This window comes from Hyla sarda, chromosome 3, assembly GCF_029499605.1.
Source record: "Hyla sarda isolate aHylSar1 chromosome 3, aHylSar1.hap1, whole genome shotgun sequence".
In the NCBI taxonomy this organism is placed as follows: Eukaryota; Metazoa; Chordata; class Amphibia; order Anura; family Hylidae; genus Hyla; species Hyla sarda.
The window spans coordinates 412,491,990-412,518,992 of NC_079191.1; the positions used below are offsets into that span (position 1 = coordinate 412,491,990).

The 27,003-nt window shown below is 44.5% G+C and overlaps 1 protein-coding gene across 5 annotated transcripts in view; it reads left to right on the top strand.

Annotated features, from left to right (window-relative positions):
- Nucleotides 1-27,003, top strand: part of HHAT (hedgehog acyltransferase) — a 489,607-nt gene that overhangs the window by 126,668 nt on the left and 335,936 nt on the right. For 4 of the 5 annotated variants that reach the window (XR_008891670.1, XM_056568209.1, XM_056568211.1 and 1 more), the window contains 2 exons: nt 21,798-21,918; nt 24,179-24,246. Coding sequence is in view for 3 of the 5 variants with exons in the window: in XM_056568209.1 (XP_056424184.1) it covers nt 21,816-21,918; nt 24,179-24,246 (171 nt within the window). In the remaining 2 variants the exon portion in view is untranslated. Of the gene's footprint in view, nt 1-21,797; nt 21,919-24,178; nt 24,247-25,060; nt 25,196-27,003 lie in introns of those variants that run through there. The other variant, XM_056568212.1, reaches the window with a different exon arrangement.

Genomic DNA, 27,003 nt, shown 5'->3' on the forward strand with positions numbered 1-27,003 from the left:
ATGTTCTCCCAGCATGCACAGCTCCCGGGATGTGACATCATCATTGAGCAGTTAGACAGAAAACTTCAGAAGCTAATAACTATTGAAAGGATTAAGATTTTTTAATAGAAGTAATTTAAAAATCAGTTAAATCTGTTTCATCTTTCCTGTGCCAGTTGATATATAAAAAAAAGTTTTTGCCTGGAATACCCCTTTAAAGTGTCAGAGATACATGAGAGGGTTTGATGGGTCTTGGTCACGAGACCCCCACCAATCACTGGAACAAGCAACAGATGTCCTCGCTGCACAAAATGGGCTCCATAGACCAGTGTTTCCCAATCCCAGCATGCCCAGACAGCCGAAGGCACAACACAAGTGTCATCTCATCTCTCCCTGTGTCACAGTCATTAGTGTCCCCTCATCTCTCCATGTCACAGTTATTAGTTTCCCCTCATCTCTCCATGTCACAGTTATTAGTGTCCCCTCATCTCTCCATGTCACAGTTATTAGTGTCCCCTCATCTCTCCATGTCACAGTCATTAGTGTCCCCTCATCTCTCCATGTCACAGTCATTAGTGTCCCCTCATCTCCCCCTGTGTCACAGTCATTAGTGTCCCCTCATCTCTCCATGTCACAGTTATTAGTGTCCCCTCATCTCTCCATGTCCCAGTCATTAGTGTCCCCTCCTCTCCCTGTGTCACAGTTATTAGTTTCCCCTCACCTCTCCCTGTGTCACAGTCATTAGCGTCCCCTCATCTCTCTTTGTGTCACAGTTATTGGTGTCCCCTCATCTTTCCGTGTCACAGTCATTAGTGTCCCCTCATCTCTCCCTGTGTAACAGTCATTAGTGTCCCCTCATCTCTCCCTGTGTAACAGTCATTAGTGTCCCCTCCTCTCTCCGTGTCACAGTCATTAGTGTCTGCTCATCTCTCCCTGTGTCACAGTCATTAGTGTCCTCTCATCTCTCCGTGTGTCACAGTCATTAGTGTCCCCTCCTCTCTCCGTGTCACAGTCATTAGTGTCTGCTCATCTCTCCCTGTGTCACAGTCATTAGTGTCCTCTCATCTCTCCCTGTGTCACAGTTATTAGTGTCCCCCTCATCTCCCTCTGTGTCACAGTCATTAGTGTCCCCTCATCTCTCCCTGTGTCACAGTTATTAGTGTCCCCCTCATCTCCCTCTGTGTCACAGTCATTAGTGTCCCCTCATCTCTCCCTGTGTCACAGTTATTAGTGTCCCCCTCATCTCCCTCTGTGTCACAGTCATTAGTGTCCCCTCATCTCTCCCTGTGTCACAGTTATTAGTGTCCCCTCATCTCTCCCTGTGTCACAGTCATTAGTGTCTCCTCATCTCTCCTTGTCACAGTGATTAGTCTCCCCTCCTCTCTCCCTGTGTCGCAGTCATTATTGTCCCCATATGTGTAATGTTCATTAGTGTCCCCTCATCTCTCCCCATGTCTTCACCATCGTTAGTCATCATGGGGGAAGTTGATCAAAACCTGTCCAGAGGAAAAGTCGACCAGTTGCCATAGCAACCAATCAGATCGCTTCTTTCATATTTGAAAACGCATCTGAAAAATGAAAGCAATCTGATTGGTTTCTATGGACAACTGGTCAACTTTTCCTCAGCACAGGTCTTGATAGACATCCCCCCATGTAACTCAAAGATTTCTATTGAACAATTGGGGGGAAAAAATTGGGGGTGTCGTGCGGTAGTAACTCAATTATGAATTATGATCATAAAAATATTGAGTATGAAAAATAATTTTTTTTGTAAAAATACCAAAGATACCTGAGATGGGCAGGAAAAAAAACAATTGCGGGTAGCATTTTTTAGGATATATGTTGGCACCAAAAGACATAAAAAAGGCTGAAAAAATAACTCCAAAAATGTGAACCCTCAAACGTTGCACAGAAATAAAATAAAAAAATCAGCAGGGGATCAAATTTTTTTTTTCCTGTGCTATAGAAGGAACCGTGAACAAAGAATGCTAAATTCCAGCCCTGGAATGTAAGCAGCATTCTGCAAAATGACCATTAGGTGGTGCTAGAGAGACATGGCTGGAAAAAGGAGATAGATACAGTGTAAAGTATTACTGCAGCGTTTTCCAAACATTGTGTCTCCAGCTGTTGCAAAACCACAACTCCCAGCATGTCTACGGCTGTCCGGGCATGCTGGGAGTTGTTGTTTTGCGACAGCTGCTGCTCTCCAACATCTTACAGGTGTAAACATACCCAGTGTGAACATACCCTAAAAGACCACTCCGAATAAAACTGATACACTGTGTTATGTCTACTGCAGGACCTGCATAACATAGCAAAGAGAGCAGCACATGTTTGCTATGGAGATTTTCTCCTGCTCTGGACAGTTCCTGACATGGACAGAGGTGTCAGCAGAGAGCACTGTGGTCGTGACGGAAAATAAATTCAAAAAGAAAAGAATTTCCTCTGTAGTATACAGCTGCTAATAGGTACTGGAAGGATTAAGATTTTTTTAATAGAAGTAATTTACAAATCTGTTAAACTTTTTGGCATCAGTTGATTTTGAAAAAAAAAAAAAAAAAAAAGCTTTCCATTGGAGTACCCCTTTAACCCTTCAGAGTGGGGACAATGTGATTTTTGGGCTCTTACTGCTGCTGTTGAGCCCCTGTGATGGTGCACCGCTATTTATCATCCTTCTCATGTCAGAGGGCAGGACCCGAGCTGGGCTGTTTGCCAGTAGTACACACGGAGGGACTTCCTTTCTCTTACTTCTCTGGCCAATCACAGCGCACCACATACCTCACTGCTATGGCATGATATAGTGCTGGTGGAAGTGCACTGACCTGAACAGTGTGCTGGGGGGTGACTTACACAGTACAGTAAATGGCGTGTGTGTGTGTGTGTGTGTATGTGTGTGTGTGTGTGTGGGGGGGGGGGGTTACTGATACACTGGGTTTGAAAGGTGCCGTGTGAGCAGAAATGCATGAAACAGCAGCAGCAGTGAATGGGTTACACTAGCTGCTGCTACTGAGAAGCTACAGTAGAGGAGAAGAGGATATTACACTGTGGACATACAGCAGTAGATAAACTGGTATTTATCCAGCTGCCCTAATCTTTATATGGGTGGTCAGAAATGAGAGGGAAGCCTTGAATTACCTTTGTGGATCACCTTCGGCAGGCTCAGATTGGAGGTACACAGCCCAGAGGTACACAGCCCCTTCTCTTACACATAGCACATACTTAACCCCACCCCATGCAAAATGGAGATACTTAGTGGCCAAGATTTTAGGGCTGTTTTTCTGTTTAAAGGGATACTTTTTGGCAAATATCTTAGAAACGGCCTAGACTATGACATGGAGGGATGACAGTGACCGTTTAAGTAACAGTGTCACACAGTGTAACAATGCCTCTAGTTAAAGCAATTAGAGATGAGCGAACTTACAGTAAATTCGATTCGTCACGAACTTCTCGGCTCGGCAGTTGATGACTTATCCTGCGTAAATTAGTTCAGCTTTCAGGTGCTCCGGTGGGCTGGAAAAGGTGGATACAGTCCTAGGAGACTCTTTCCTAGGAATGTATCCACCTTTTCCAGCCCACCGGAGCACCTGAAAGCTGAACTAATTTATGCAGGAAAAGCCATCAACTGCCAAGCCGAGAAGTTCATGAGGAATCGAATTTACTGTTAGTTCGCTCATCTCTAGTTGCAATGCAGGGTGCCTCCAGCTGTTGTAAAACTAAGATGTAAGATGCTAGAGAACAGCAGCTTTTGCAAAACTACAACTCCCAGCATGCCCGGACAGCCGAAGGCTGTCCGGGCATGCTGGGAGTTGTAGTTTTGCATAAAAAGGAGGCACCCTGTTTGGGAAACACTGACATAGGTAGTCAGCGTGCCATCTAGGAAAGCTGGGCGTCAAACTGTTCGGGTGCTGTAATAGTACCCAGCTTTCCTACAAACCGAGAACCCCCCCCTCTTTTATAGTATAAATAGCATCTGAATGCTATCCTGTATGTATTGAGACTGACCCGGCGGGGGCTTTGTGAGAGATTGTGTCACTTTACAGAGCTCTCCGGTCTCCCTTATGGTCAATAGTGCTCTTTATTTTCTGTGTCACCTGCTGCATTGTGTTTCCTGCCCGTCAGTCTCCCGCAGCTCCGTCCCACTCACTGTTCCATTCTCTCTCACACCTACACACTTTTCCATTTACCCCCCTCTCAGCTCCTTCCACCTATTTTCCATCACACTGGCGCCAATCTAGCAATACTCCCGTCTCGTACCGGATTTAGCACCTCGCCGTCACGCTTGTCGCTTGACGTAGATATCGTATAAATGAAGACTCACGACCAGTGAAAACGTACAGGTATATAACCCCTTCCCCCCACCAACAGTGGTTTGTTTAAAGGGGTACTCCAGTGTAAAACTTTTTTTTTTTTTTTTTTTTAAATGAACTGGTGCCAGAAAGTTAAACAGATTTGTAAATTACTTCTATTAAAAAATCTTAATCCTTCCAGTACTTATTAGCTGCTGAATGCTACAAAGGAAATTATTTTCTTTTTGGAACACAGAGCTGTCTGCTGACATCACGAGCACAGTGCTCTCTGCTGACACCTCTGTCCATTTTAGGAACTGTCCAGAGCAGGATATGTTTGCTATGGGGATTTTCTCCTACTCTGGACAGTTCTTAAAAGGGACAGAGATGTCAGCAGAGAGCACTGTGGTCATGATGTCAGCAGAGAGCTCTGTGTTCCAACAAGAAAAGAATTTCCTCTGTAGTATTCAGCAGCTAATAAGTACTGGAAGGATTAATATTTTTTAATAGAAGTAATTTACAAATCTGTTTAACTTTCTGGCACCAGTTGATAAAAAGAAAAAAAAATAGTTTTTTCCACCGGAGTACCCCTTTAATTGCCCTCCATGTGAACAGCAGGTACATTAAAAGACAGTTTAGGCGACGAGGAAAGATTACGGCGTGTTTACATGCCTGTATTTACATTAACATTTTTTGGGGTTTCTGCGATTTTTGCAATATTACGTCAAAATACTGTTCCAAGGCTCCTTTTTTAGTATGTAGGTAATAAAGCTTAAAGGGGTACTCCTCCCCTAGACATCTTATACCCTATCCATCCGCTGCACGGAGCGAACTTCGCTGCGTGCCAGATGACTGGCGATGCAGGGCGGAGGCTCGTGACGTCACAGCCACGCCCCCTCAATGCAAGTCACGCCCCCTCCCGTAAACTTGCATTGAGGGGGTTCATTGAACTGGACAGTTCCTGACATGGACAGAGGCGTCAGCAGAGAGCACTGTGGTCAGACAGAAAGGAAATAAAGAAAAGAAAAAGGCACTTCCTGTGGAGCATACAGCAGCTGATATGTACTGGAAGGATTTTTGAATAGAAGTAATTTACAAATCTGTTTCTGACACTTGATTTTAATAGGTCTCCACCGGAGTACTCCTTTAAATCTCCTGGAAACTTTGTAGGTCGAGACTAGAGCAATACAAATACAAAAGTCCCATGAAAGTCTATGTGACTTCAGAATGGGATTCTGATCGCTGTAGTCTTGGGCTACAAAGTTTCCGGGAGATTTTAACAGATATCCTGCCACCGGAGTGTTATCGGAGTTACCCTTTAAAGAGAACCTGTCACCTGTATTATGCTGCCCGAGCCGCAGGCAGCAGGAACAGGTGCATGGAGCAGGGTCCCGGATCACTATGATGTTATCTAAAATGCTTAGGTGTTTCAGAGAAGTAATAGCTTAAGAAGAGCTGTTGGGACGCGGGTAACTAGTCAAATGGGCGGTTCCTGGCACGCAGGCTGGCGGGGTGGAGAGCAGCCGCAAGGACCACCTCCCGTGACTACTTATCCAGGACCTGGTGGCTTTTTGAAATTACGATTTCCCTAAAAAAGCCCAAGTGTTTTGGAGTGAATCATAGTGTCCCGGTAACACCGTCCCTACACCTGTTTCATGTTGTCCACAGTTTGGGCAGCATAAAACGGGTAACAGGTTCCCTTTAAAGGCGCTGTCCCACCATTAAAGAAGTACAGTATTTTTCGCCGTATAAGACGCACTTTTTCTTCCCCAAAACTGGGGGGGGGGGGGGAGTTGGTGCGTCTTATACGGCAAATACACACACCTATCGCCGCGGTCCATGCGGCCATCAACGGCCGGGACCCGCGGCTAATACAGGACATCACCGATCGCGGTGATGCCCTGTATTAACCCTTCAGACGTGGCGATCAAAGCTGACCGCCGCGTCTGAGGCGAAAGGGACCCTAACCCGGCTGCATCGGGAGGGACCTTACCTGTCTCCTCGGTGACTGCTCCGTGCCGGGATCCCCTGCATGGCCGGCGCTCTCCTTCATCGTCATCACGTCGTTGCGCACGCCGTCCCGTCATCCAATAGGGGCAGCGTGCGTAGCGACGTGATGGCGGCGAGGGAGAGCGAGGATACCGGGCAGCAGAGACGTTCCGGAGCAACAGGGACACCCCGGGGACGCGGCGACAGTGATGGAAGGCGACATCCAGGGCAGCGGTGACGGGTCCGGAGTGGCGGGGACACGTGAGTATAACCTCCTATATCAGTGGTCTTCAACCTGCGGACCTCCAGATGTTGCAAAACTACAACTCCCAGCATGCCCGGACAGCCAACGGCTGTCCGGGCATCCTGGGAGTTGTAGTTTTGCAACATCTGAAGGTCCGCAGGTTGAAGATCACTGTCCTATACTTTACATTGTATTCTAGATTTTCCTCATTTAAAATTGGGTGCGTCTTATATGCCGGAGCGTCCTATAGGGCGGAAAATACGGTACTCCAAGATTTAATTTGAATTTGTTTGCTTTATAGTGCAGCATAGACTATTTTTAGAGAATAATGTAGAGGTTCTTGTGTTGCCTAATGCTTACTTGTTTTAGCTGATGTGGCAGGCATGGGTTAGGCTCCATGTTAGATTTACTCAGAGGAGGGAATTTATTACGAGTATCCTACTGTCCGCTCTGTTGTAGTTCAAAAAAGTTGTGGCGAGTTTGGCGTGCGTGTGTGGCGGACAGCACTTGAGGAATTTGTCGCACGGCAAGTCATGCTGCCAGTTTAGATGACTTTATAGAGCTGGTAGGAGTAAGCCGGAGATATCGTTTAAAAAATGGGCTCTGCGACAAACTTTCAACGTTCGCACAAAAGTCGCACATGGTAAATCACTGACCACTGACCAAGTTCACTAAAGGAGGACACATTTTAGTCAGGGTTTGGAAGAGCCTTAAAGGGGTATTCCAGGCAAACACTTTTTTTTTTATATATATCAACTGGCTCCGGAAAGTTAAAGGGGTAGTCCAGTGGTGAAAAACTTATCCCCTATCCTAAGGATAGGGGATAAGTTTGAGATCGTGGGGGGTCCGACCGCTGGGGCCCCCGCGATCTCTCTGTACGGGGCCCCGGCTCTCCGCCGAGATAGCGGGTGTCGACCCCCGCACGAAGCGGCGGCCGACACGCCCCCTCAATACATCTCAATGGCAGAGCCGGAGATTGCCGAAGGCAGCGCTTTGGCTCTGCCATAGAGTTGTATTGAGGGGGCGTGTCGGCCGCCGCTTCGTGCGGAGGTCGACACGCCCCCTTCCCTCGGGCTGTCGGGGCTCCGTACAGGAGATCGCAGGGGGCCCCAGGGGTCGGACCCCCCGCGATCTGCAACTTATCCCCTATCCTTAGGATAGGGGATAAGTTGTTAACCACTGAGTCACCACTGGACTACTCCTTTAAACAGATTTGTAAATTACTTCTATTAAAAAATCTTAATCCTTGCAATAGTTATTAGCTTCTGAAGTTTTCTGTCTAACTGCTCAATGATGATGTCACGTCCCGGGAGCTGTGCATGATGGGAGAATATCCCCATAGGAACTGCACAGCTCCCGGGACGTGAGTCACCAGAGAGCAGTTAGACAGAAAACAGCAACTCAACTTCAGAAGCTAATAACTATTGGAAGGATTAAGATTTTTTAATAGAAGTAATTTACAAATCTGTTTAACTTTCCGGTTGATATATAAAAAAAAGTTTTTGCCTGGAATACCCCTTTAAACAAAAAGTCCCAAAAAAGTTTCAGGATCAGCCTGCTGTGACATTTCATGTGACAAATTTGGATCTAAAAAAAAGTCTAAACAGTTTGATAAATTTCCCCCATTATGTGCAGTTTTGATGCGTGTAACTACTTTATATACTGATCCCATAGAGACAGCAGCAGTACACAGATAGAGCTGAAGGAGAACTGTATAACTACTATATACACTAATCCCATGGCTGACTTATTCTTTGTCTGTATTGCACATACGGGGGAGTGGCTACCTCCATGTTGGCCTTGCACCCCACCCACCTCTATCAGGTGTGTATATAAGGTGTCTTGGATGTTCCAGATCCTGCCATGCTTACTGAACTGTTCACACAGAGGCATATACACAGTGTAGGGTCCGTCCCAATGAGGCCACCTTATCGCGGTGGGACGGTCAAAGCTATTTGACCGCCGGCGGAGACAAATATGGGAGCTAAGTGCCTCACTATTTCATAGTTTCACATTTGCATCTATTACACCAAAGCTGTATAGCTCTCCATGTTTTATCTGCATGTTCATGTTTCACCTATATCCTTGTGCTGGCAGTGTGCTGCTGTATTCTTCTGTTGCTGTACACTAATCCCATAGAGATAGCACTGTTAAATGGATATTCCAGGAAAAAAAATCTTTTTATTATCAACTGGCTCCAGAAAGTTAAACAGATTTGTAAATTACTTCTATTAAAAAATCTTAATCCTTCCAATAATTATCAGTTGCAGAAGTTGAGTTGTTATTTTCTGTCTGACAACATTGCTCTCTGTCTGTTTGCTATGGGGATTTTCTTCTACTCTGGACAGTTTTCAAGACAGGTGTCATCAGACAGCACTTAGACAGAAAAGAACAACTCAACTTCAGCAGCTCATAAGTACTGAAAGAATTAAGATTTTTTTTTATAGAAGTCATTTACAAATATGTTTAACTTTCTAGAGCCAATTGATATATATATAAAAAAAGATTTTTCCTGGAATACCCCTTTAACCCCTTAAGGACTTAGCCCTTTTTCACCTTAAGGACTCGGCCGTTTTTTGCACATCTGACCACTGTCACTTTAAACATTAATAACTCTGGAATGCTTTTAGTTATCATTCTGAATCCGAGATTGTTTCTTCGTGACATATTCTACTTTAACATTGTGGTAAAATTTTATGGTAACTTGCATCCTTTCTTGGTGAAAAATCCCAAAATTTTATGAAAAAAATGAAAATTTTGCATTTTTTGAACTTTGAAGCTCTCTGCTTGTAAGGAAAATGGATATTCAAGAAAAAAAAAATTTTTGTTCATATATACAATATGTCTACTTTATGTTTGCATCATAATATTGATGAGTTTTTACTTTTGGAAGACACCAGAGGCTTCAAAGTTCAGCAGCAATTTTTCACAAAATTTTCAAACTCGATATTTTTCAGGGACCAGTTCAGGTTTGAAGTGGATTTGAAGGATCTTCCCATTAGAAATACCCCACAAATGACCCCATTATAAAAACTGCACCCCCCAAAGTATTCAAAATGACATTCAGAAAGTGTGTTAACCCTTTAGGTGTTTCACAGGAATAGCAGCAAAGTGAAGGAGAAAATTCAAAATCTTCATTTTTTACACTTGCATGTTCTTGTAGACCCAATTTTTTTTATTTTTGCAAGGGGTAAAAGGAGAAAACTTTTACTTGTATTTGTATCCCAATTTCTCTCAAGTAAGGAAATACCTCTTATGTCTATGTAAAGTGTTCGGCGGGCGCAGTAGAGGGCTCAGAAGGGAAGGAGCGACAAGGGGATGTTACATTTGAGCAGGGACGCCAGGGATCGGGGTCCCCAGCTGCCGGGGTCCACGTCCCGCACCCGATCACGTCCTCCGAAAGAGGGGCGGAGCGGGTTGCGGGAGTGACACCCGCAGCAGGAGCCCTGATTGGTCGGCCGGTAAATCGGCCGACGAATCAGGGCGATCGTGAGGTGGCACCAGTGCCACCTCACCCCTGCTGGCCATGGCTGTTCGGACGGCCCCGATCAGTCAGTAATTCCGGGTCACCGGGTCACTGGAGAACCGATTGACCCGGAATCCGCCGCAGATCGCTGGGTTGAATTGTCATTCATAATGACCCCCCTGGGCGATATGCCGTGATGCCTGCTGAACGATTTCAGCAGGCATCCGGCTCCGGTCCCCAACCGGCTAGAGGTGGGGACCGTAATTCCCACGGGCATATGGATACGCACTGCGTCCTTAAGGACTCGGAATGCAGGGCGTGTCCATACGCCCTGCGTCCTGAAGAGGTTAAGGACCTGGGGTTTTTCAGTTTTTGCATTTTCGTTTTTTACTCCTTACCTTTAAAAAATCATAACTCTTTCAATCTTTCACCTAAAAATCCATATGATGGCTTATTTTTTGCATCGCCAATTCTACTTTGTAATGACGTCAGTCATTTTATCCAAAAATCTACGGTGAAACGGAAAAAAAAATCAATGTGAGACAAAATTGGAAAAAAAAACGCCATTTTGTAACTTTTGGGGGCTTCCGTTTCTGCACAGTACATTTTTCGGTAAAAATGACACCTTCTTTTTATTCTGTAGGTCCATACGGTTAAAATGATACCCTACTTATATAGGTTTGATTTTGTCGTACTTCTGGAAAAAATCATAACTACATGCAGAAAAATGTATACGTTTAAAATTGTCTTCTTCTGACCCCTATCACTTTTTATTCATTTTTTCATGATATAAAAAGTGACCAAAAATGCACTATTTTGGACTTTGGAATTTTTTTGCGCGCACGTCATTGACCGTGCGGTTTAATTCATTATATATTTTTATAATTCGGACATTTCCGCACGCGGCGATACCACATATGTTTATTTTTATTTACACAGTTTTTTTTTTAATGGGAAAAGGGAGGGGATTCAAACTTTTAATAGGGAAGGGGTTAAATGATCTCTATTCACTTTTTTTTTCTCACTTTTTTTTTGCAGTGTTATAGCTCCCATAGGGACCTATAACACTGCACACACTGATCTTTATCATTGATCACTGGTTTCTCATAGGAAACCAGTGATCGATGATTCTGCCGCTTGACTGCTCATGCCTGGATCTCAGGCACTGAGCAGTCATTCGGCGATCGGACAGCAAGGAGGCAGGTAGGGACCCTCCAGCTGTCCTGTAAGCTGTTCGGGATGCTGCGATTTCACCGCGGCTATCCCGAACTGCTCCCTGAGCTAACCAGCATGGTTTCACTTTCATTTTAGACGCAGCGTTCAACTTTGAACACCGCGTCTAATGGGTTAATAGCGCGCGGCAGCGCGATCAATGCCGCGCGCTATTAGCCACGGGTCCCGCCTGTTGTTGGAGGCCGGGCCCGACCCGCTGTGGCCCCGCATTATAGATCGGGAGCGGACTCAGGGCGTGCAGGTACGCCCTGAGTCCTTAACAGGTTAAGGATTGTCCGAGGGGAGGCTTTCAAATGTGATTGCCTGTGCTGCCATATATTGCTAAGCGTCGACATAAGAAAATACACACCACACAGGATGTTGGTATACATACATAAAAAGAGTTCTGTTTAAACCAGGAAGTACATTTAGTTTTTACATTGGACAAAGAAGGAGGTTTAGTTATGACATCAAAATTAGCATGTTACATTTTGATTGGTTGTTTGATTATTGTGTCCGTATATATTAGCATATCTAGTGTCCATTAATTTCTTGGCAGAAGTTTCTCTGCTGGGAAATTCCAGAGTTCTCTGTTTGTCAGATATTTTGTCTTTCTACTCCTTATCTCAGTTGTATCGGCGTCATGGCAAGGCCTCAATCGTAGTCACAAGCATATTGCAAGCTGATATATATGGGTTAAGGGGTAGGTAACAAATAATTTTTCCAGCAGCAATGGCATATTAGTATTAGTATATTGATCAGTCATTAGAAACATAATGGTCATCCCTATCAGCAGAAGTATACAGATAGAGCTGGAGGGGTTTAACTACTATATATACTGATCCCATAGCAGCAGCAGTATACAGAACATGCTGGTGGGAAGGTGTATAACTACTGTATATTCTGATCCCATAGAGATCATAGCAGATGGAAGGGGGGAGATCTGGTAGGTGAGGATGTTATCCTGTAGGCCACAGTAAGTCAGAAAACTGGTCTGACATGCTGTCACACACATTAAGCATGGTAACTTTTTTGATAGACACCATTGATCACAAGACCAAGTTAGAGTAATGAAACAAAAATGAATGCAGCTGTGCTGGAATAAAACAAATGATTTTGTGTGACTAGTGATGGTGAGTGTGCATGATATGGGCAAAAACAAAACCTGGAGTGCTTTTCAATACTTTTGGATAAATGTATGATTACAGGGGGACTGACCACTCAGACCTGTGAATTGGGTTCCAAATCTTCAGAATGAAATGGTCGATAGGCATGTGCACTGCCACTCCAGTCATTGTCAAAGGGTCTACTTAAAGGGGAAAAAACGTATCCCCTATCTGATTGCCGGGGGTCTGACCTATGGGATCCCCTGCGATCTCTTGTACGAGGCCCAGCTCTCTCCGCTCAACTCACTAGTCCCCTGAGCTAGCACTCCGCCCCCCCCCCCCACACTTTCAGAGGCGCGCTAGAGTGATGTCTCACTCAGCCAATGATTTGGCACAGAGGGGAATAAACTGGCACGGGGGGGGGGGGGGGGGGCGGTGTACATAGGGAGAATGAAATGGAACTGGGGTGGGGAGGGGGGGTGAAACAATACAGGGGAAAAAGAAATAGCACAGGGCAGGAAAATGATGTGGAACATGATGAAAACCTTATCCCTGTAGCAGAATGTGACCCTCCGCACACCCTTGGCTACAGGGACGCAGGACACAGTTTTCACCATCCCCGCTACCCTCCCTCATGGGGACAGGGACACAGTATCTCTGCACAGCCAGAACAGCGCTCCACAGCCTTTCTCCCACCCACCCGCTCCGCACATCTACCACTTGCCCGTGCTGCACATCTACCATCCGCCCGCACCGCACATCTACCAGCAGCCCGTGCCGCACATCTACCACCCGCCCGCACCGCACATCTACCACCCGCCCGCACCGCACATCTACCATAGTTACATAGTTACATAGTTAGTATGGTTGAAAAAAGACATACGTCCATCAAGTCCAACCAGGGCATGAAGGGAAGGGTGTAAGGGGATAAGGGAAAGGGATGTAGTTTTATAATTCTGCATAAGCATTAATGTTATTTTGTTTCAGGAATGTATCTAACCCTGTTTTAAAGCTGTTAATTGTTCCTGCTGTGACCAGTTCCTGAGGTAGACCGTTCCATAAATTCACAGTCCTCACGGTAAAGAAGGTGTGTCGCCCCTTTAGACTAAACCTTTTCTTCTCCAGACGGAGGGAGTGCCCCCCGCACATCTACCACCCGCCCGTGCCGCACATCTACCACCCGCCTGTGCTGCACATCTACCACCCATGCCGCACATCTACCACCCACCCGCGCCGCACATCTACCACCCACCCGAGCCGCGCATCTACCACTTGCCCGTGTCGCACATCTACCATGTTCCCGTGCCACATATCTACCACTCGCCTGTGCTGCACATCTACCATCCGCCTGCGCCACATATCTACCACTCACCGATGCCGCACATCTACCAACCGCCCGTGCCGCACATCTACCACCCGCCCGTGCTGCACATCCCCCATGTTCCAGTGCCGCACATCTACCACCCGCCCGTGCTGCACATCTACCATGTTCCAGTGCCGCACATCTACCATCCGCCTGCGCCGCACATCTACCACCTGCCCGTGCCGCACATCTACCACCCGCCCGTGCCGCACATCTACCATGCTCCCATGCCGCACATCTACCACCCACCTGTGCCGCACATCTACCATACACCCGCGCCCCACATCTAACACCTGCCGCTAACTGTTGCAAGACTTCAACTGCTAGCATGCCCTTACAGTGAGGACACGCTGGGGGTTGAAGTCTTGCAACAGCTAGTGGGGTCGGATGATGCACGTGCAGCGCGGGCAGGTGTTAGTTGTGTGGTGCAAGCAGGTGGTAGATGTGCGGCAGGGGCAGGGTGTAGTTGTGCTGCCCAAACGGGTGATAGATGTGTGGCATGGCCGGGTGGTAGATTGGCTGGGAAATGTGAGAAGAAACTATGTCTCTGTCCCTGTGAGAAAGGGTAGCAGAGATGGTGTGAGAGGCAGTGGGGGATGCTGATGACTCCGTCAAAAACGCCAATTTTTCCTCACTGAAAAAACGATGCATCCAGATGTTAGCTGCAAGTCAATAGTAAACTGCAAAATTCCAGATCCACTTGGCATTTTTCAGTTTGGCAGGTTTTTTTATTTATCCTTTTGGCGTTTTTCAGCATTTTTGGGCTCAGAGACTGGATTTTCAAAACGCCCTCCAAATCCTAGTTTGGCATTTTTTCTGGCGTTTTTTAATTCTTTTTTGGACTTTATCGATCCACTTTAAGTGATGGTGATACCTTTTTTATAAAAATTTTGTAGGTTTCCATTAAAAAAAAATTATAAAAAAGATACAGTAGTGATGGAAAAAACTGTATTTAATGAAATGTATCTTTTTTATTACGAAATTTTTATTAATTTTTAAACAGGGATCAATTTATGTGGGCGGGTAAAGCACTAAAAATGTAGCCAAAAATAATAAAAATGTAGTGTGTGTGTGTGTTTTTCACTTTTTTTTCCAACATGTTTTAGGTAGTACTACTACTCCCAGCATGGAACACACTGTTCCATGATGGGAGTAGTAGTACCTGTGCTAATAGGCAGATCTCCCATTGCAATCCTCCTGTATAATATATGGATGCTGCCAGCCACTCTTCTATGGTCCCCTGCACTGCCGTATATATATACACCTATTCATATTTCCCACAGAGAGCTGTGATTGGCCAGATGGTTCCAGCCAATCACAAATCTCTATGGGAAATAGGAATAAGTGTAAATATACGTCAGTGCAGGGGACCAGAGAAGAGCGGCTGCCGCATCTATACATTATACAGGAGGATCACAGCAGGTGTCAGGAGTGATACTCGCTGTGATCTGTTCTTAACTGCAGGTACTACTACTCCCAACATGGAGCACACACTGCTCCATTCTGGGAGCTGTAGTACCTGCATTAATAGACAGATTGCATCAGGTGTCATAAATTACACTCGCTGCGATATATCTATTAATGCAGGTACTACAGCTTCCAGCATGGAGCAGAGTGTGCTCCATGTTGGGAGTAGTAGTACCTGCAGTTAAGAACAGATCACAGCGGGTATCACTACTGACATCCGCTGCGATCATCCTATCTACTTCAGAGGTGTAGCGGCTCTATACAGCGCACGCATGTCTGCTCTGTACTCCGGCCGGCCACTCACTCATTCATATTTTCCCCAGAGAGCGATGATTGGCTGCAACCATCCGGCCAAATACCACTCTGGGCGGAAAATATGAATGAATGATGTTCTATTCACATCACTGGCCTGGAGTATAGTGCAGAGATGTGAGTATAGAGCCGCATCTCTGCTATATTATGGACAATCGCATCGGGTGTCAGACTGACACCCGGGGCAATATATCTATTAGTACATGTACTACTACTCCCATCATGGAACAGTGTGTTCCATGCTGGGAGTAGTAGTACTACATAAAAAATGTAAAAAAAAAAATAAAATAAAATAAAAGAGAAAAAAGTTAAACTCACACACACACTTTATAAAAAACGTATTCAAACTTTGTTATTAAAAAAAACATTTAGTGAAATACAGTTAAATAAATGTTTTTACATCCCTACTGCATCCTTTTTTTTTTTTTTTTGGTACCCAACTAATTTTGTACAAAAAACGCCAAAGGGGCCATAAAAGGCAAATTGCACACAAAGGTAAAAATGCAAGAAAAAACGACAAAACGCAGGGAAAAACAGTGGCAGTTTTTCTGACGTTTTTTCTGGCGTTTTTAAGCCAATAAAAAAACGCAGGGCAAAAACCTGGAATTCTAGCCTTAAAATAAAATAAACTACAGAACCACATCTGTCCTCAGGTTGGGTGTGGTTCTGCAGCTCAATTTAATTAGAGTGATTGGAGACAAGTTGTAATACCACACAATACCTGAGGGCAGGTGTGGTACTGTTTTTGGAAAAAATTAGCTCAGTCATCCTATAATTTTTATAGTCAGTGACTATGTCTGCTAGGAGGCCAACAGGGACCAGCCAACAGTGTAACACATTTTTCCTCATAGGTTTTTATTAAAGGGGTATTCCGGTGGGAAAAAAAAATCATATCAACTGGCTCCAGAAAGTTAAACAGATTTGTACTTCTATTTAAAAAAAATCTTCATCCTTCCACTACTTAATAGCTGCTGTATACTACAGAGAAAGTTGAGTTGTTCTTTTCAGTCTGACCACAGTTCTCTCTGCTGCCACCTCTGTCCATGTCAGGAACTGTCCAGAGCAGGAACAAATCCCCATAGCAAACCTCTCCTGCTCTGGACAGCTCCTGACACAGACAGAGGTGGCAGCAGAGAGCACTGTGGTCAGACTGGAAAGACTACACAACTTCCTCTGTAGTATACAGCAGCTGATAAGTACTGGAAGGATTAAGATTTTTAAATAGAAGTAATTGACAAATCTGTTTAACGTTCTGGCACCAGTTGATTTGAAAAAAATAGTTTTCCACTGGAGTACCCCTGTATGTTCTCGCATATAGTACAGGCTTTTCTGTCTCCTTGAGAGTGAAAGCTGTCAGAGAAGCTGCCTGACGGCTAAGTCCTCAGTACATATCTCTCCTCTCCTGAACAAACTTCTAAGCTGATTTATAACCAGCTCAAAGATCTGGTCATAAATAAGTTTAAAAGATTGTTCAGGAGAAAAGAAACTAGAGCTGAAGACTGAGCCATCAGGCAGCTTCTATTTCCTTCAAATTAAGCTCTGACAGAGCAGCTCTCCCTTCCTCTTATGGTGGCTGTGTGTGCATTAAAAAACCTGTCCCCAGCTGTCCTGACTCATTCCCTATTTAAGGCTGCCCACCCACTCTGTGGTTCCTTAGCCATAGTATGGTTTTCTATAGCAAAGTTCTGCTTAGGTGTTTACTGATTATTCTGTGTTAATATTCTGTATCTGACCCATGACTGATCTCCTGACTCTGCTTGACCTGTGTGAACTGTATTGACCCTCCGCGTGTACTGTATTAACCCTCCATGTGTACTGTATTGACCCTCCATGTGAACTGTATTGACCCTCCATGTGAACTGTATTGACCCTCCATGTGTACTGTATTGACCCTCCGTGTGTACTGTATTTACCCTCCTTGTCTACTGTATTGACCCTCCATGGGAACTGTATTGACCCTCCATGTGAACTGTATTGACCCTCCATGTGAACTGTATTGACCCTCCATGTAAACTGTATTGACCGTCCATGTGAACTGTATTGACCCTCCATGTAAACTGTATTGACCCTCCATGTGAACTGTATTGACCCTCCATGTAAACTGTATTGACCCTCCATGTGAACTGTATTGGCCCTCCATGTGTACTGTATTTACCCTGCGTGTGCTGTATTTACCCTGCGTGTGCTGTATTTACCCTGCGTGTGCTGTATTGACCCTCCGTGTGTACTGTATTGACCCTCCGTGTGTACTGTATTGACCCTCCGTGTGTACTGTATTGACCCTCTGTGTCTACTGTATTTACCCTCCATGTGTACTGTATTTACCCTCCGTGTCTACTGTATTGACCCTTCATGGGAACTGTATTGACCGTCCATGTGAACTGTATTGACCCTCCATGTGAACTGTATTGACCCTCCATGTGAACTATATTGACCCTCCATGTGAACTGTATTGGCCCTCCATGTGTACTGTATTTACCCTGCGTGTGCTGTATTTACCCTCCGTGTGTACTGTATTGACCCTCCGTGGGTACTGTATTGACCCTCTGTGTCTACTGTATCTACCCTCCATGTGAACTGTATTGACCCTCCATGTTTCTGTATTGACCCTCCATGTTTCTGTATTGACCCTCTGTGTGTACTGTATTGACCCTCCGCGTGTACTGTATTGACCCTCCGCGTGTACTGTATTGACCCTCCGCGTGTACTGTATTGACCCTCCGCGTGTACTGTATTGACCCTCCGCGTGAACTGTATTGACCCTCCCCGTGTACTGTATTGACCCTCCGCGTGTACTGTATTGACCCTCCCCGTGTACTGTATTGACCCTCCGCGTGAACTGTATTGACCCTCCCCGTGTACTGTATTGACCCTCCGCGTGAACTGTATTGACCCTCCACGTGAACTGTATTGACCCTCCGCGTGTACTGTATTGATCCTCCGCGTGAACTGTATTGACCCTCCCCGTGTACTGTATTGACCCTCCGCGTGAACTGTATTGACCCTCCGCGTGAACTGTATTGACCCTCCGCGTGAACTGTATTGACCCTCCCCGTGTACTGTATTGACCCTCCCCGTGTACTGTATTGACCCTCCGCGTGTACTGTATTGACCCTCCGCGTGTACTGTATTGACCCTCCGCGTGTACTGTATTGACTGTGTAAGATTATGAACCTGTGCCATCTGCCAACAATCCTCCTTCAGCTAGGTTTCCACACAGGTTTTTTCTGGCGTTTTTTGGAAAACTGCCACTGCAGTTTTTGAACCAAAGTCAGAAGTGGATCCAGCAGGAAGAAGTGGTGTAAGTCTTTCCATTATACTTTCCACTCCTTTTGAATACTCTTCTGGCTTTGGCCCAAAAACTGCAGTGGCAGTTTTCTGAAAAATGCCACAAAAAACCTGTGTGGAAACTTAGCCTTCCTGTGACTTCACTACTCTGTTGCCAAAACCCACGGCTAGGCCAAGGTTTACCTTTGCCTGATTTCATAGTGCCGTTTTCCAGTGTCTTTTGGTTCTATGGGCCAGCCACTGCCCACTTTTTGACTATCATGGCTTTTGGAACAGTCAGGAGTTAGGACAATACTGTAAACTGTTTGAGTTTAGCTCCCTATTGGTAATATATTGTGTTTCTATTTGTTAAGACCCCTGTGCGGCTCATGTTTGTCTTGTCACCTGCTGGGGTCTTTGCATTGAATTCTAGTCAGGTCCCATCCCCCTCAGAGATTGTGTAGAAAGCCTAATGAAGGGTCAGAAAATGTGATTAGACCAGACCCCATCCCCAATATGACATCAGAGGAATGGGGGATGGATACCAATGGACACCGAAAGACTAAAGGTTGAAAAGGGATGAAAAACATTTTGTGTTGGTCATTTCTTTGGGACAGTTGAATAGAAGATGTGTCCTGGTTTCTGCCTCCCCAGAAGCGCTGACCCCAAATATGTGAGTATTAGGTTTCTGGAAAATGTTTTTGAATTATATAACTGTACTTTTTTAACTTTTTTTTGTGTTACTTAAGGATTGTGACTTAAAGGGGTACTCCGGTGGAAAACTTTTTATTTTTTTTAAATCAACTGGTGCCAGAAAGTTAAACAGATTTGTAAATTACTTCTATAAAAAAAAATCCTTATCCTTCCAGTACTTATTAGCTGCTGAATCTACAGAGGAAATTCTTTTCTTTTTCGAACACAGTGCTCTCTGCTGACATCATGACCACAGTGCTCTCTGCTGACATCTGTCCATTTTTGGAACTGTCCAGAGCAGCATATGTTTGTTATGGGGATTTTCTCCTACTCTGGACAGTTCTTAAAATGGACAGATGTCAGCAGAGAGCACTGTGCTCGTGATGTCAGCAGAGAGCACTGTGCTCGTGATGTCAGCAGAGAGCTCTGTGTTCCAAAAAGAAAATAATTTCCTCTGTAGTATTCAGCAGCTAAGTAACAGAAGGATTAAGATTTTTTAAGACTTTGTCTTAAAGGGTTTATCCACTATTTTATTTTATTTTAATTTAATTTAATTATTTTTTTTTTTATTAATACATCTGCTCACCTAGCGCTGGTCCCCCGCAGATCAGGTTCCCCTCCTTCCGGTCAACTGGCCTTTTCTATTCTTCCTTCATCCGAGACAAGTGATTGGCTGAGCCAGAAGGATTTGGACGAAGTGCTTGTAGCCATTTTGACTGAAAGGGAACCTGCCACTGTGAAAATTCTATCTAATCTCCGGATAACTTGTTACTTATTGACTTAAATCCCAGCTCTTTCAAGTCTAAGGAGTCCAGTGGGCGGTGTCACTCACTAACAGGACCACCCACTAGACTCCTGATCATGGAAAGAACAACGTTACCAATTAACAAGTTATACTGAATTCTTTCCCACAGAGAGATATATCAATCTGCTCAGCGATTCCTGCTCTATAACATAAAGCCCATAGATTAGATAGCATTTTCATGGTCAATATCGGAACATGTCCAAGTTTAAGCTTTGTCAGATAAATGATACATCACTGAGCCCTAAATTATTTGTAACCCTCAATGTCATGTGTCATTAGATTATCATCTAGCACATGTTTAAAGGGGTACTCCGCTGCCCCAGCGTTCGGAACATTTTGTTCCGAACGCTTGGAGCGTGCAGCGGGGGGTCGTGACGTGACACCCATGCCTCTCGTGACTTCACACCACACCCGCTCAATGCAAGTCTATGTGAGGGGGCGTGGCGGCCGATCTGCACAGAGATCATGGGGGTCCCAGCGGTGGGGCCCCCGTTATCAGACAACTTATCCCCTACCCTTTATGTAGGGGAAAAGATGTGTAGGGGTGGAGTACCCCTTTAATGCTGACACATCTAATAGGTAAATATTGCCTTGATATTGCCTGTGAAAATACAGGACTGTTCTCTAATATTATTAGTATTGTAGGCCAATATATTTAGTATTCATATATAAATAGATTTACATCTAACACATATATATTGATCCAGCATTGGAGGATATTCAGTCAGGTTTCCATCGTAGCCACAATTCACTGGGTCTTGTGTAATCTCCTGTGTTGACTTTAACGAAACAATTAAAAGAGTCCCTTATAACACTTCCTAAATCCTATTGGACATGTAGGTGAGGAAGGATTAGATCTTCCTAAACAAATGCGAGAAGTCAGACATAGGTTGAATCTTGCTGGTGGAAATAATTGAACATTCCTAAAGAAGCCCCCCGGAACAATCCACCACGGCTTCATTCACTTGAACCACAATTGACCTCCATCCTCATGATCGGTAGGAGTCCCAGGAGTCAGACCCCGCACCGATAGGCTATCTTGTAGATATGGGATAGTCTTGGGCTAAGCCCCTAAATGCCTAAGAAATAGACATGTCTAAGGCTGGGTTCACATCACGTTTTTGCCATACTGTTTTCAATGCGCTTTTCTAAAGAAAACCGTGGCAGGGGTCATGGGTGGGGACTTTAGGATGCAAATGCGCATGTGCAAAGTAAAAACCGTATACAGTTTCCTGTATGGAACTGTATACATGTGCGTTTCCCATTGACGTCAATGTTAAAAAAACGTATTGTCAACCCATGGTTTTGAGTACGGGAGAAAACCGTATTGCAAGCAAACCGTAGGCAACCGGATGCATTTGGTTTTCAATAATTTGTCTATGTATACGGTTTTCAATACGGTTTTCAATACGGTCAATCATGAAAACGTATACGGGAAATGTACTTGAAAAACGTGGTGTGAACCCAACCTTAGTTATCATCTTTATCACTCATTTGTTTTTTAAATTTAAAATTTTAAAAAAATATAGCTTTTTTGTCCGAATTTTCTTTTCTTTTTTTTTTTTTAAAGAGACATATCCTTGCTGACTGCTGAAGTTTTTCTTTCAGACTCCTTTATGCAACACCATGAAAAATGAGCCGCTGCCAAAATCAGAATACTACACCTACCTGCTGCTGTCCCTGGGAATCCACTTCTATTCGTTTTACAGAGTCTATTTGTCTTCCAGAGGTAATGCCACATTTCAAAAGTTGCTGGAGTTTTCCCAGAGGTTCAGTTATTACAGGGAAAATTACCTATTGCTTAAATCAATCTTTTATGTTAACCATGTTTTATTTTTTTATTTTTTAAGAATTTTTGTTCTTTTTTTTTCTTCTTTTTTTTTTCTAATATTCCTTTTTCTATCCTGAAAGAATTATAAAGCAATCCTGAAATCTTGCAGTTTTTATTGTGGCCACTAGGCCTAGAACCAAGCATGGACTTCCTGTTCTGTATCTGATGATAAGGAGGAGGCTTTTTTAAAGTGATCACTATGGCATTACAGTAAGAAGTGACACCAGTAGAGAAGACAATAGATGAAGCTCACAGCTCAGTCTACCCTTCCCTGTGGAAAGACCTCTTCAAAGGTCACAGAGTATGCCGAGTAGTCATTTATGTGAATGGAACAGCTCCAGGGGCTTGCTGTAAAGCCTATCTCTAAATACTGTTCAAAACAGCTCAGAAAACATAATAAGGCACAAAATATAAAGAAAAATATAGAAAATAGTATCAGATTGGAAAAAAAATGGTTTCAGTTTCTGCCTCTAATCGGTAAAATTACCTACAGGAAATGTTATAAAATAACAAACCAAAACAAACAAACAGGTTACTCACCTGTTCAATATCCTGATGTTCCAGTGCTGATGCCCGGTGGTCCTTGCATGTAGTTGTTTATGTTTCCTGCAGTGATTAATTCCAAAATACAGGAAGTGAGTTCAGGACAAGCAGGACTCTGTGCAGGCTCCTGGCTTTTCAATCAGCCTGCTGTGTGAGCTGGGAGCGTGTCATAGAGCCTCACTGCACAGCCTTGCTTGTCCTCAGTGTACAGAGCCCTGCTTGTCCTCAGTGTACAGAGCCCCGCTTGTCCTCAGTGTACAGAGCCCCGCTTGTCCTCGGTGTGCAGAGCCCCGCTTGTCCTCAGTGTACAGAGCCCCGCTTGTCCTCAGTGTACAGAGCCCTGCTTGTCCTCAGTGTACAGAGCCCCGCTTGTCCTCAGTGCACAGAGCCCCGCTTGTCCTCAGTGTACAGAGCCCCGCTTGTCCTCAGTGTACAGAGCCCCACTTGTCCTCAGTGTACAGAGCCCCGCTTGTCCTCAGTGTACAGAGCCCCGCTTGTCCTCAGTGTACAGAGCCCCGCTTGTCCTCAGTGTACAGAGCCCCGCTTGTCCTCAGTGTACAGAGCCCCGCTTGTCCTCAGTGTACAGAGCCCCGCTTGTCCTCAGTGTACAGAGCCCCGCTTGTCCTCAGTGTACAGAGCCCCGCTTGTCCTCAGTATACAGAGCCCCGCTTGTCCTCAGTGTACAGAGCCCCGCTTGTCCTCAGTGTACAGAGCCCCGCTTGTCCTCAGTGTACAGAGCCCCGCTTGTCCTCAGTGTACAGAGCCCCGCTTGTCCTCAGTGTACAGAGCCCCGCTTGTCCTCAGTGTACAGAGCCCCGCTTGTCCTCAGTGTACAGAGCCCCGCTTGTCCTCAGTGTACAGAGCCCCGCTTGTCCTCAGTGTACAGAGCCCCGCTTGTCCTCAGTGTACAGAGCCCCGCTTGTCCTCAGTGTACAGAGCCCCGCTTGTCCTCAGTGTACAGAGCCCCGCTTGTCCTCAGTGTACAGAGCCCCGCTTGTCCTCAGTGTACAAAACCCCCCTTGTCCTCAGTGTACAGAGCCCCGCTTGTCCTCAGTGTACAGAGCCCCGCTTGTCCTCAGTGTACAGAGCCCTGCTTGTCCTCAGTGTACAGATCTCTGTCAGCCGGGGAGTGAAGCTACCACACGCTTCTCCTCGCTCATTCTTCTGATCGGTGGGATCTCAAATTTTTTTAAATGTCTCTGTGATATGTCAACAGTTTTTCTAAATGACAGACACACTTTGAGACAATGGAGCTTATCTGGAGCTAATGGGATCCATCATATGACAGATTGAACAAAATTTTGCGGCGACTACTATAAAGGATTGAATGTCAAGAGAAAATATTTCAACATTTCTTCAGTATCAATCAGTATCTACAATTTGAAATTAATTATTTAATAATACAAATAATTACATATAAATGTATAAATAATCATTATTCATATTAATATTATAATATATATTACAATATATATATTATAATATTAATATCATATTAATCATACATATAAATGTATAAAAATTTCATTATTGCGAAATTTAAATATTCCTATAAATAATTACAAATACATTTCTGATCCTGTTGTTGATACTTAGTGATTTCTCTGTTCCGTAGATCATGAAGAGATTATAGAGGAAGAAGTCGGTCTAGAGGGAGACACTTCTTTTTGGGGTTTGAAAAAGGTAACTTGTAGGACTATGAGGAGGCGCTCTGCGGCTTTTATCTTCCAGATGTCTGACTTGTAGAAATGCTGTGTCATACTAGAGCAGTGTTTCCCAACCAAAGTGCCTCCAGCTGTTGCCAAACTACAACTCTCAGCATGCTCGGACAGCCTTTGGCTGTCCGGGCATGCTGAGAACTGTAGTTTGGCAACAGCTGGGGGCTTCCTGATTGGGAAACACTGACATGGGTAGATGTGTGGCAAACGGCTGATGATAAACCCCCTAGCTACGCCTCTGGCTCTGCTAATTAGAGATGAGCGAACTTACAGTAAATTTGATTCGTCACGAACTTCACGGCTCGGCAGTTGATGACTTTTCCTGCATAAATTAGTTCAGCTTTTAGGTGCTCCGGTCCGCTGGAAAAGGTGGATACAGTCCTAGGAAAGAATCTCCTAGGACTGTATCCACCTTTTCCACCCCACTGGGGCACCTGAAAGGTGAACTAATTTATGCAGGAAAAGTCATCAACTGCCGAGCCGAGAAGTTCGTGACGAATCGAATTTACTGTAAGTTCGCTCATCTCTGCTGCTAATATATATATATATATATATATATATATATATATATATATATATATGCTTATTGGCAGACAACCCGACACCCCCCATTTCTTTGCTCACTATGAGGGAGATTTATCAAAACCTGTCCAGAGGAAAAGTTGCCCAGTTCCCATAGCAACCAATCAGATCGCTTCTTTCATTTTGCGGAGGCCTTGTTAAAAATGAAAGAAGCGATCTGATTGGTTGCTATGGGCAACTGGGCAACTTTTCCTCTGGACAGGTTTTGATAAATCTCCCCCTATGTTATGCAGGGTCCTGTCGGTGCCTTGAGGGTTGCGGGACACTAACTTTCATTGGTTCTGTTAATGAAATGACACCGGCGGAACAGTCCACGGAAGATCATTAAGCAGGTGAAAAGCCGGCTTCGCTTTTCTCTGGGATAAACTTCAGGCTGAAAACAGGAAAATACGCTCAGTTCTTAAAGGGGTACTCCGGTGGAAAACAATTGTTTTCAAATCAACCGGTACCAGAACGTTAAAGGGGTACTCCACTGAAATTATACTTTATTTTTTTATTTTTTTTTAAATCAATTGGTGCCAGAAAGTTAAACAGATTTGTAAATTGCTTCTATTAAAAAAATCTTAATCCTTACAGTACTTATCAGCTGCTGTTATGATCCACGGGAAGTTCTTTTCTTTTTGAATTTCCTTTCTGCCTGACCACAGTGCTCTCTGCTGACACCTCTGTTCATTTTTGGAACAGTCCAAAGTAAGAGCAAATCCCCATAGAAAACCTATCCTGCTTTGGACAGTTCCTAAAATGGACAGAGGGGTCAGCAGGCAGAAAGGAAAAAAAAAAAAAAAAAAAAAAGAACGTCCTGTGGATCATAACAGCAGCTGCTAAATGCTGGAAAGATTAAGATTTTTTTAATAGAAGTCATTTACAAATCTGTTTAACTTTCTGGCACCAGTTGATTTAAAAAATACTTTTTCCAGTGGAGTACCCCTTTAAACAGATGTGTAAATGACTTCTATGTAAAAATCCTAACTCTTTCAGTACTTATCTGCTGCTGTATGCTCCAGAGGAAGTTATGTTGAGAAAATCCCCATATCAAACCTATCCTGCTCTGGACACTTCCTGACATGGACAGAGGTGTCAGCATGGAGCAGATTGGAAAGAATTACAAAACTTTCTATAGAACATACAGCAGCTGATAAGTACTGAAAGGATTAAGATTTTTTAATAAAAGTAATTTACAAATCTGTTTAACTTTCTGGAGCCAGTTGATGTGAAAAAAATTGTCTTTATTATGTGGTAGAGGAGAATGAACAACAGGGCAGGATTTTTTCTGCGTATCTCAGATCTCTGATGAAGGTGCTGGACTAGCCCGGAAATGTGTCACACCCCCTCCCATAGACTTGCATTGAGGGGACGGGGCGTGACATCACACGGGGGCGGAGTCATGACGTCACAGACTTCTATTCCCGTGGTCGCGACCCAGACCCTCCAGCACTTCCGGGCAAGAAACAGGAAGGTGCCGCATGCTATACTGCGGGGGTCCCCAGCGTCGGGACCCCCGCGATCAGACATCTTATCCCCTATCCTTTGGATATGGAATAAGATGTCTAGGGGTGGAGTATCTCATTAACTGAGTGCAAGCAAATTGTGAGGAATCGAAATACAAAAATATCAGGACATTGCAGAACTTTTAATTTCATAGTCATTAAGTTTTCTTTAAATAAAATCAGGAAGCCATTTTTATTACAGATGTTGTCCATGATTAGAGAAATATGGCTGATTACAGCACCACCAATGAGTGCAGGTTGTATGTGGTACTGCAGCTTAGTCTTATTCTCTGCAATTCTGCAATCGAGTTGAGCTGCAATACCATATACCTATAGACCACCTGCTTCAGGTAGCCCAAAAGAGCCATACACTATGAAATACCCATAAGATTTGTTGATGTACTACAAACACGTAATAAACACTTGTGCTATAGTCCCCTTATGATAGAAAGTGAAGGTAGATTAACCGCATCGACCAGATGGTCATATCCCAATAGCACTAAAACTAACTGACTGTGCAGTACACCTACAGTCTACTAGGGGCTATGTCCCAACATGTTTCGCCACAGATCAGTGGCTTCAGAGGTAGTAGGAACTCAAGCTCCTGAGTGATGGCACTAGACCTTCCATGTGTAATATACAGGAGTGATGAA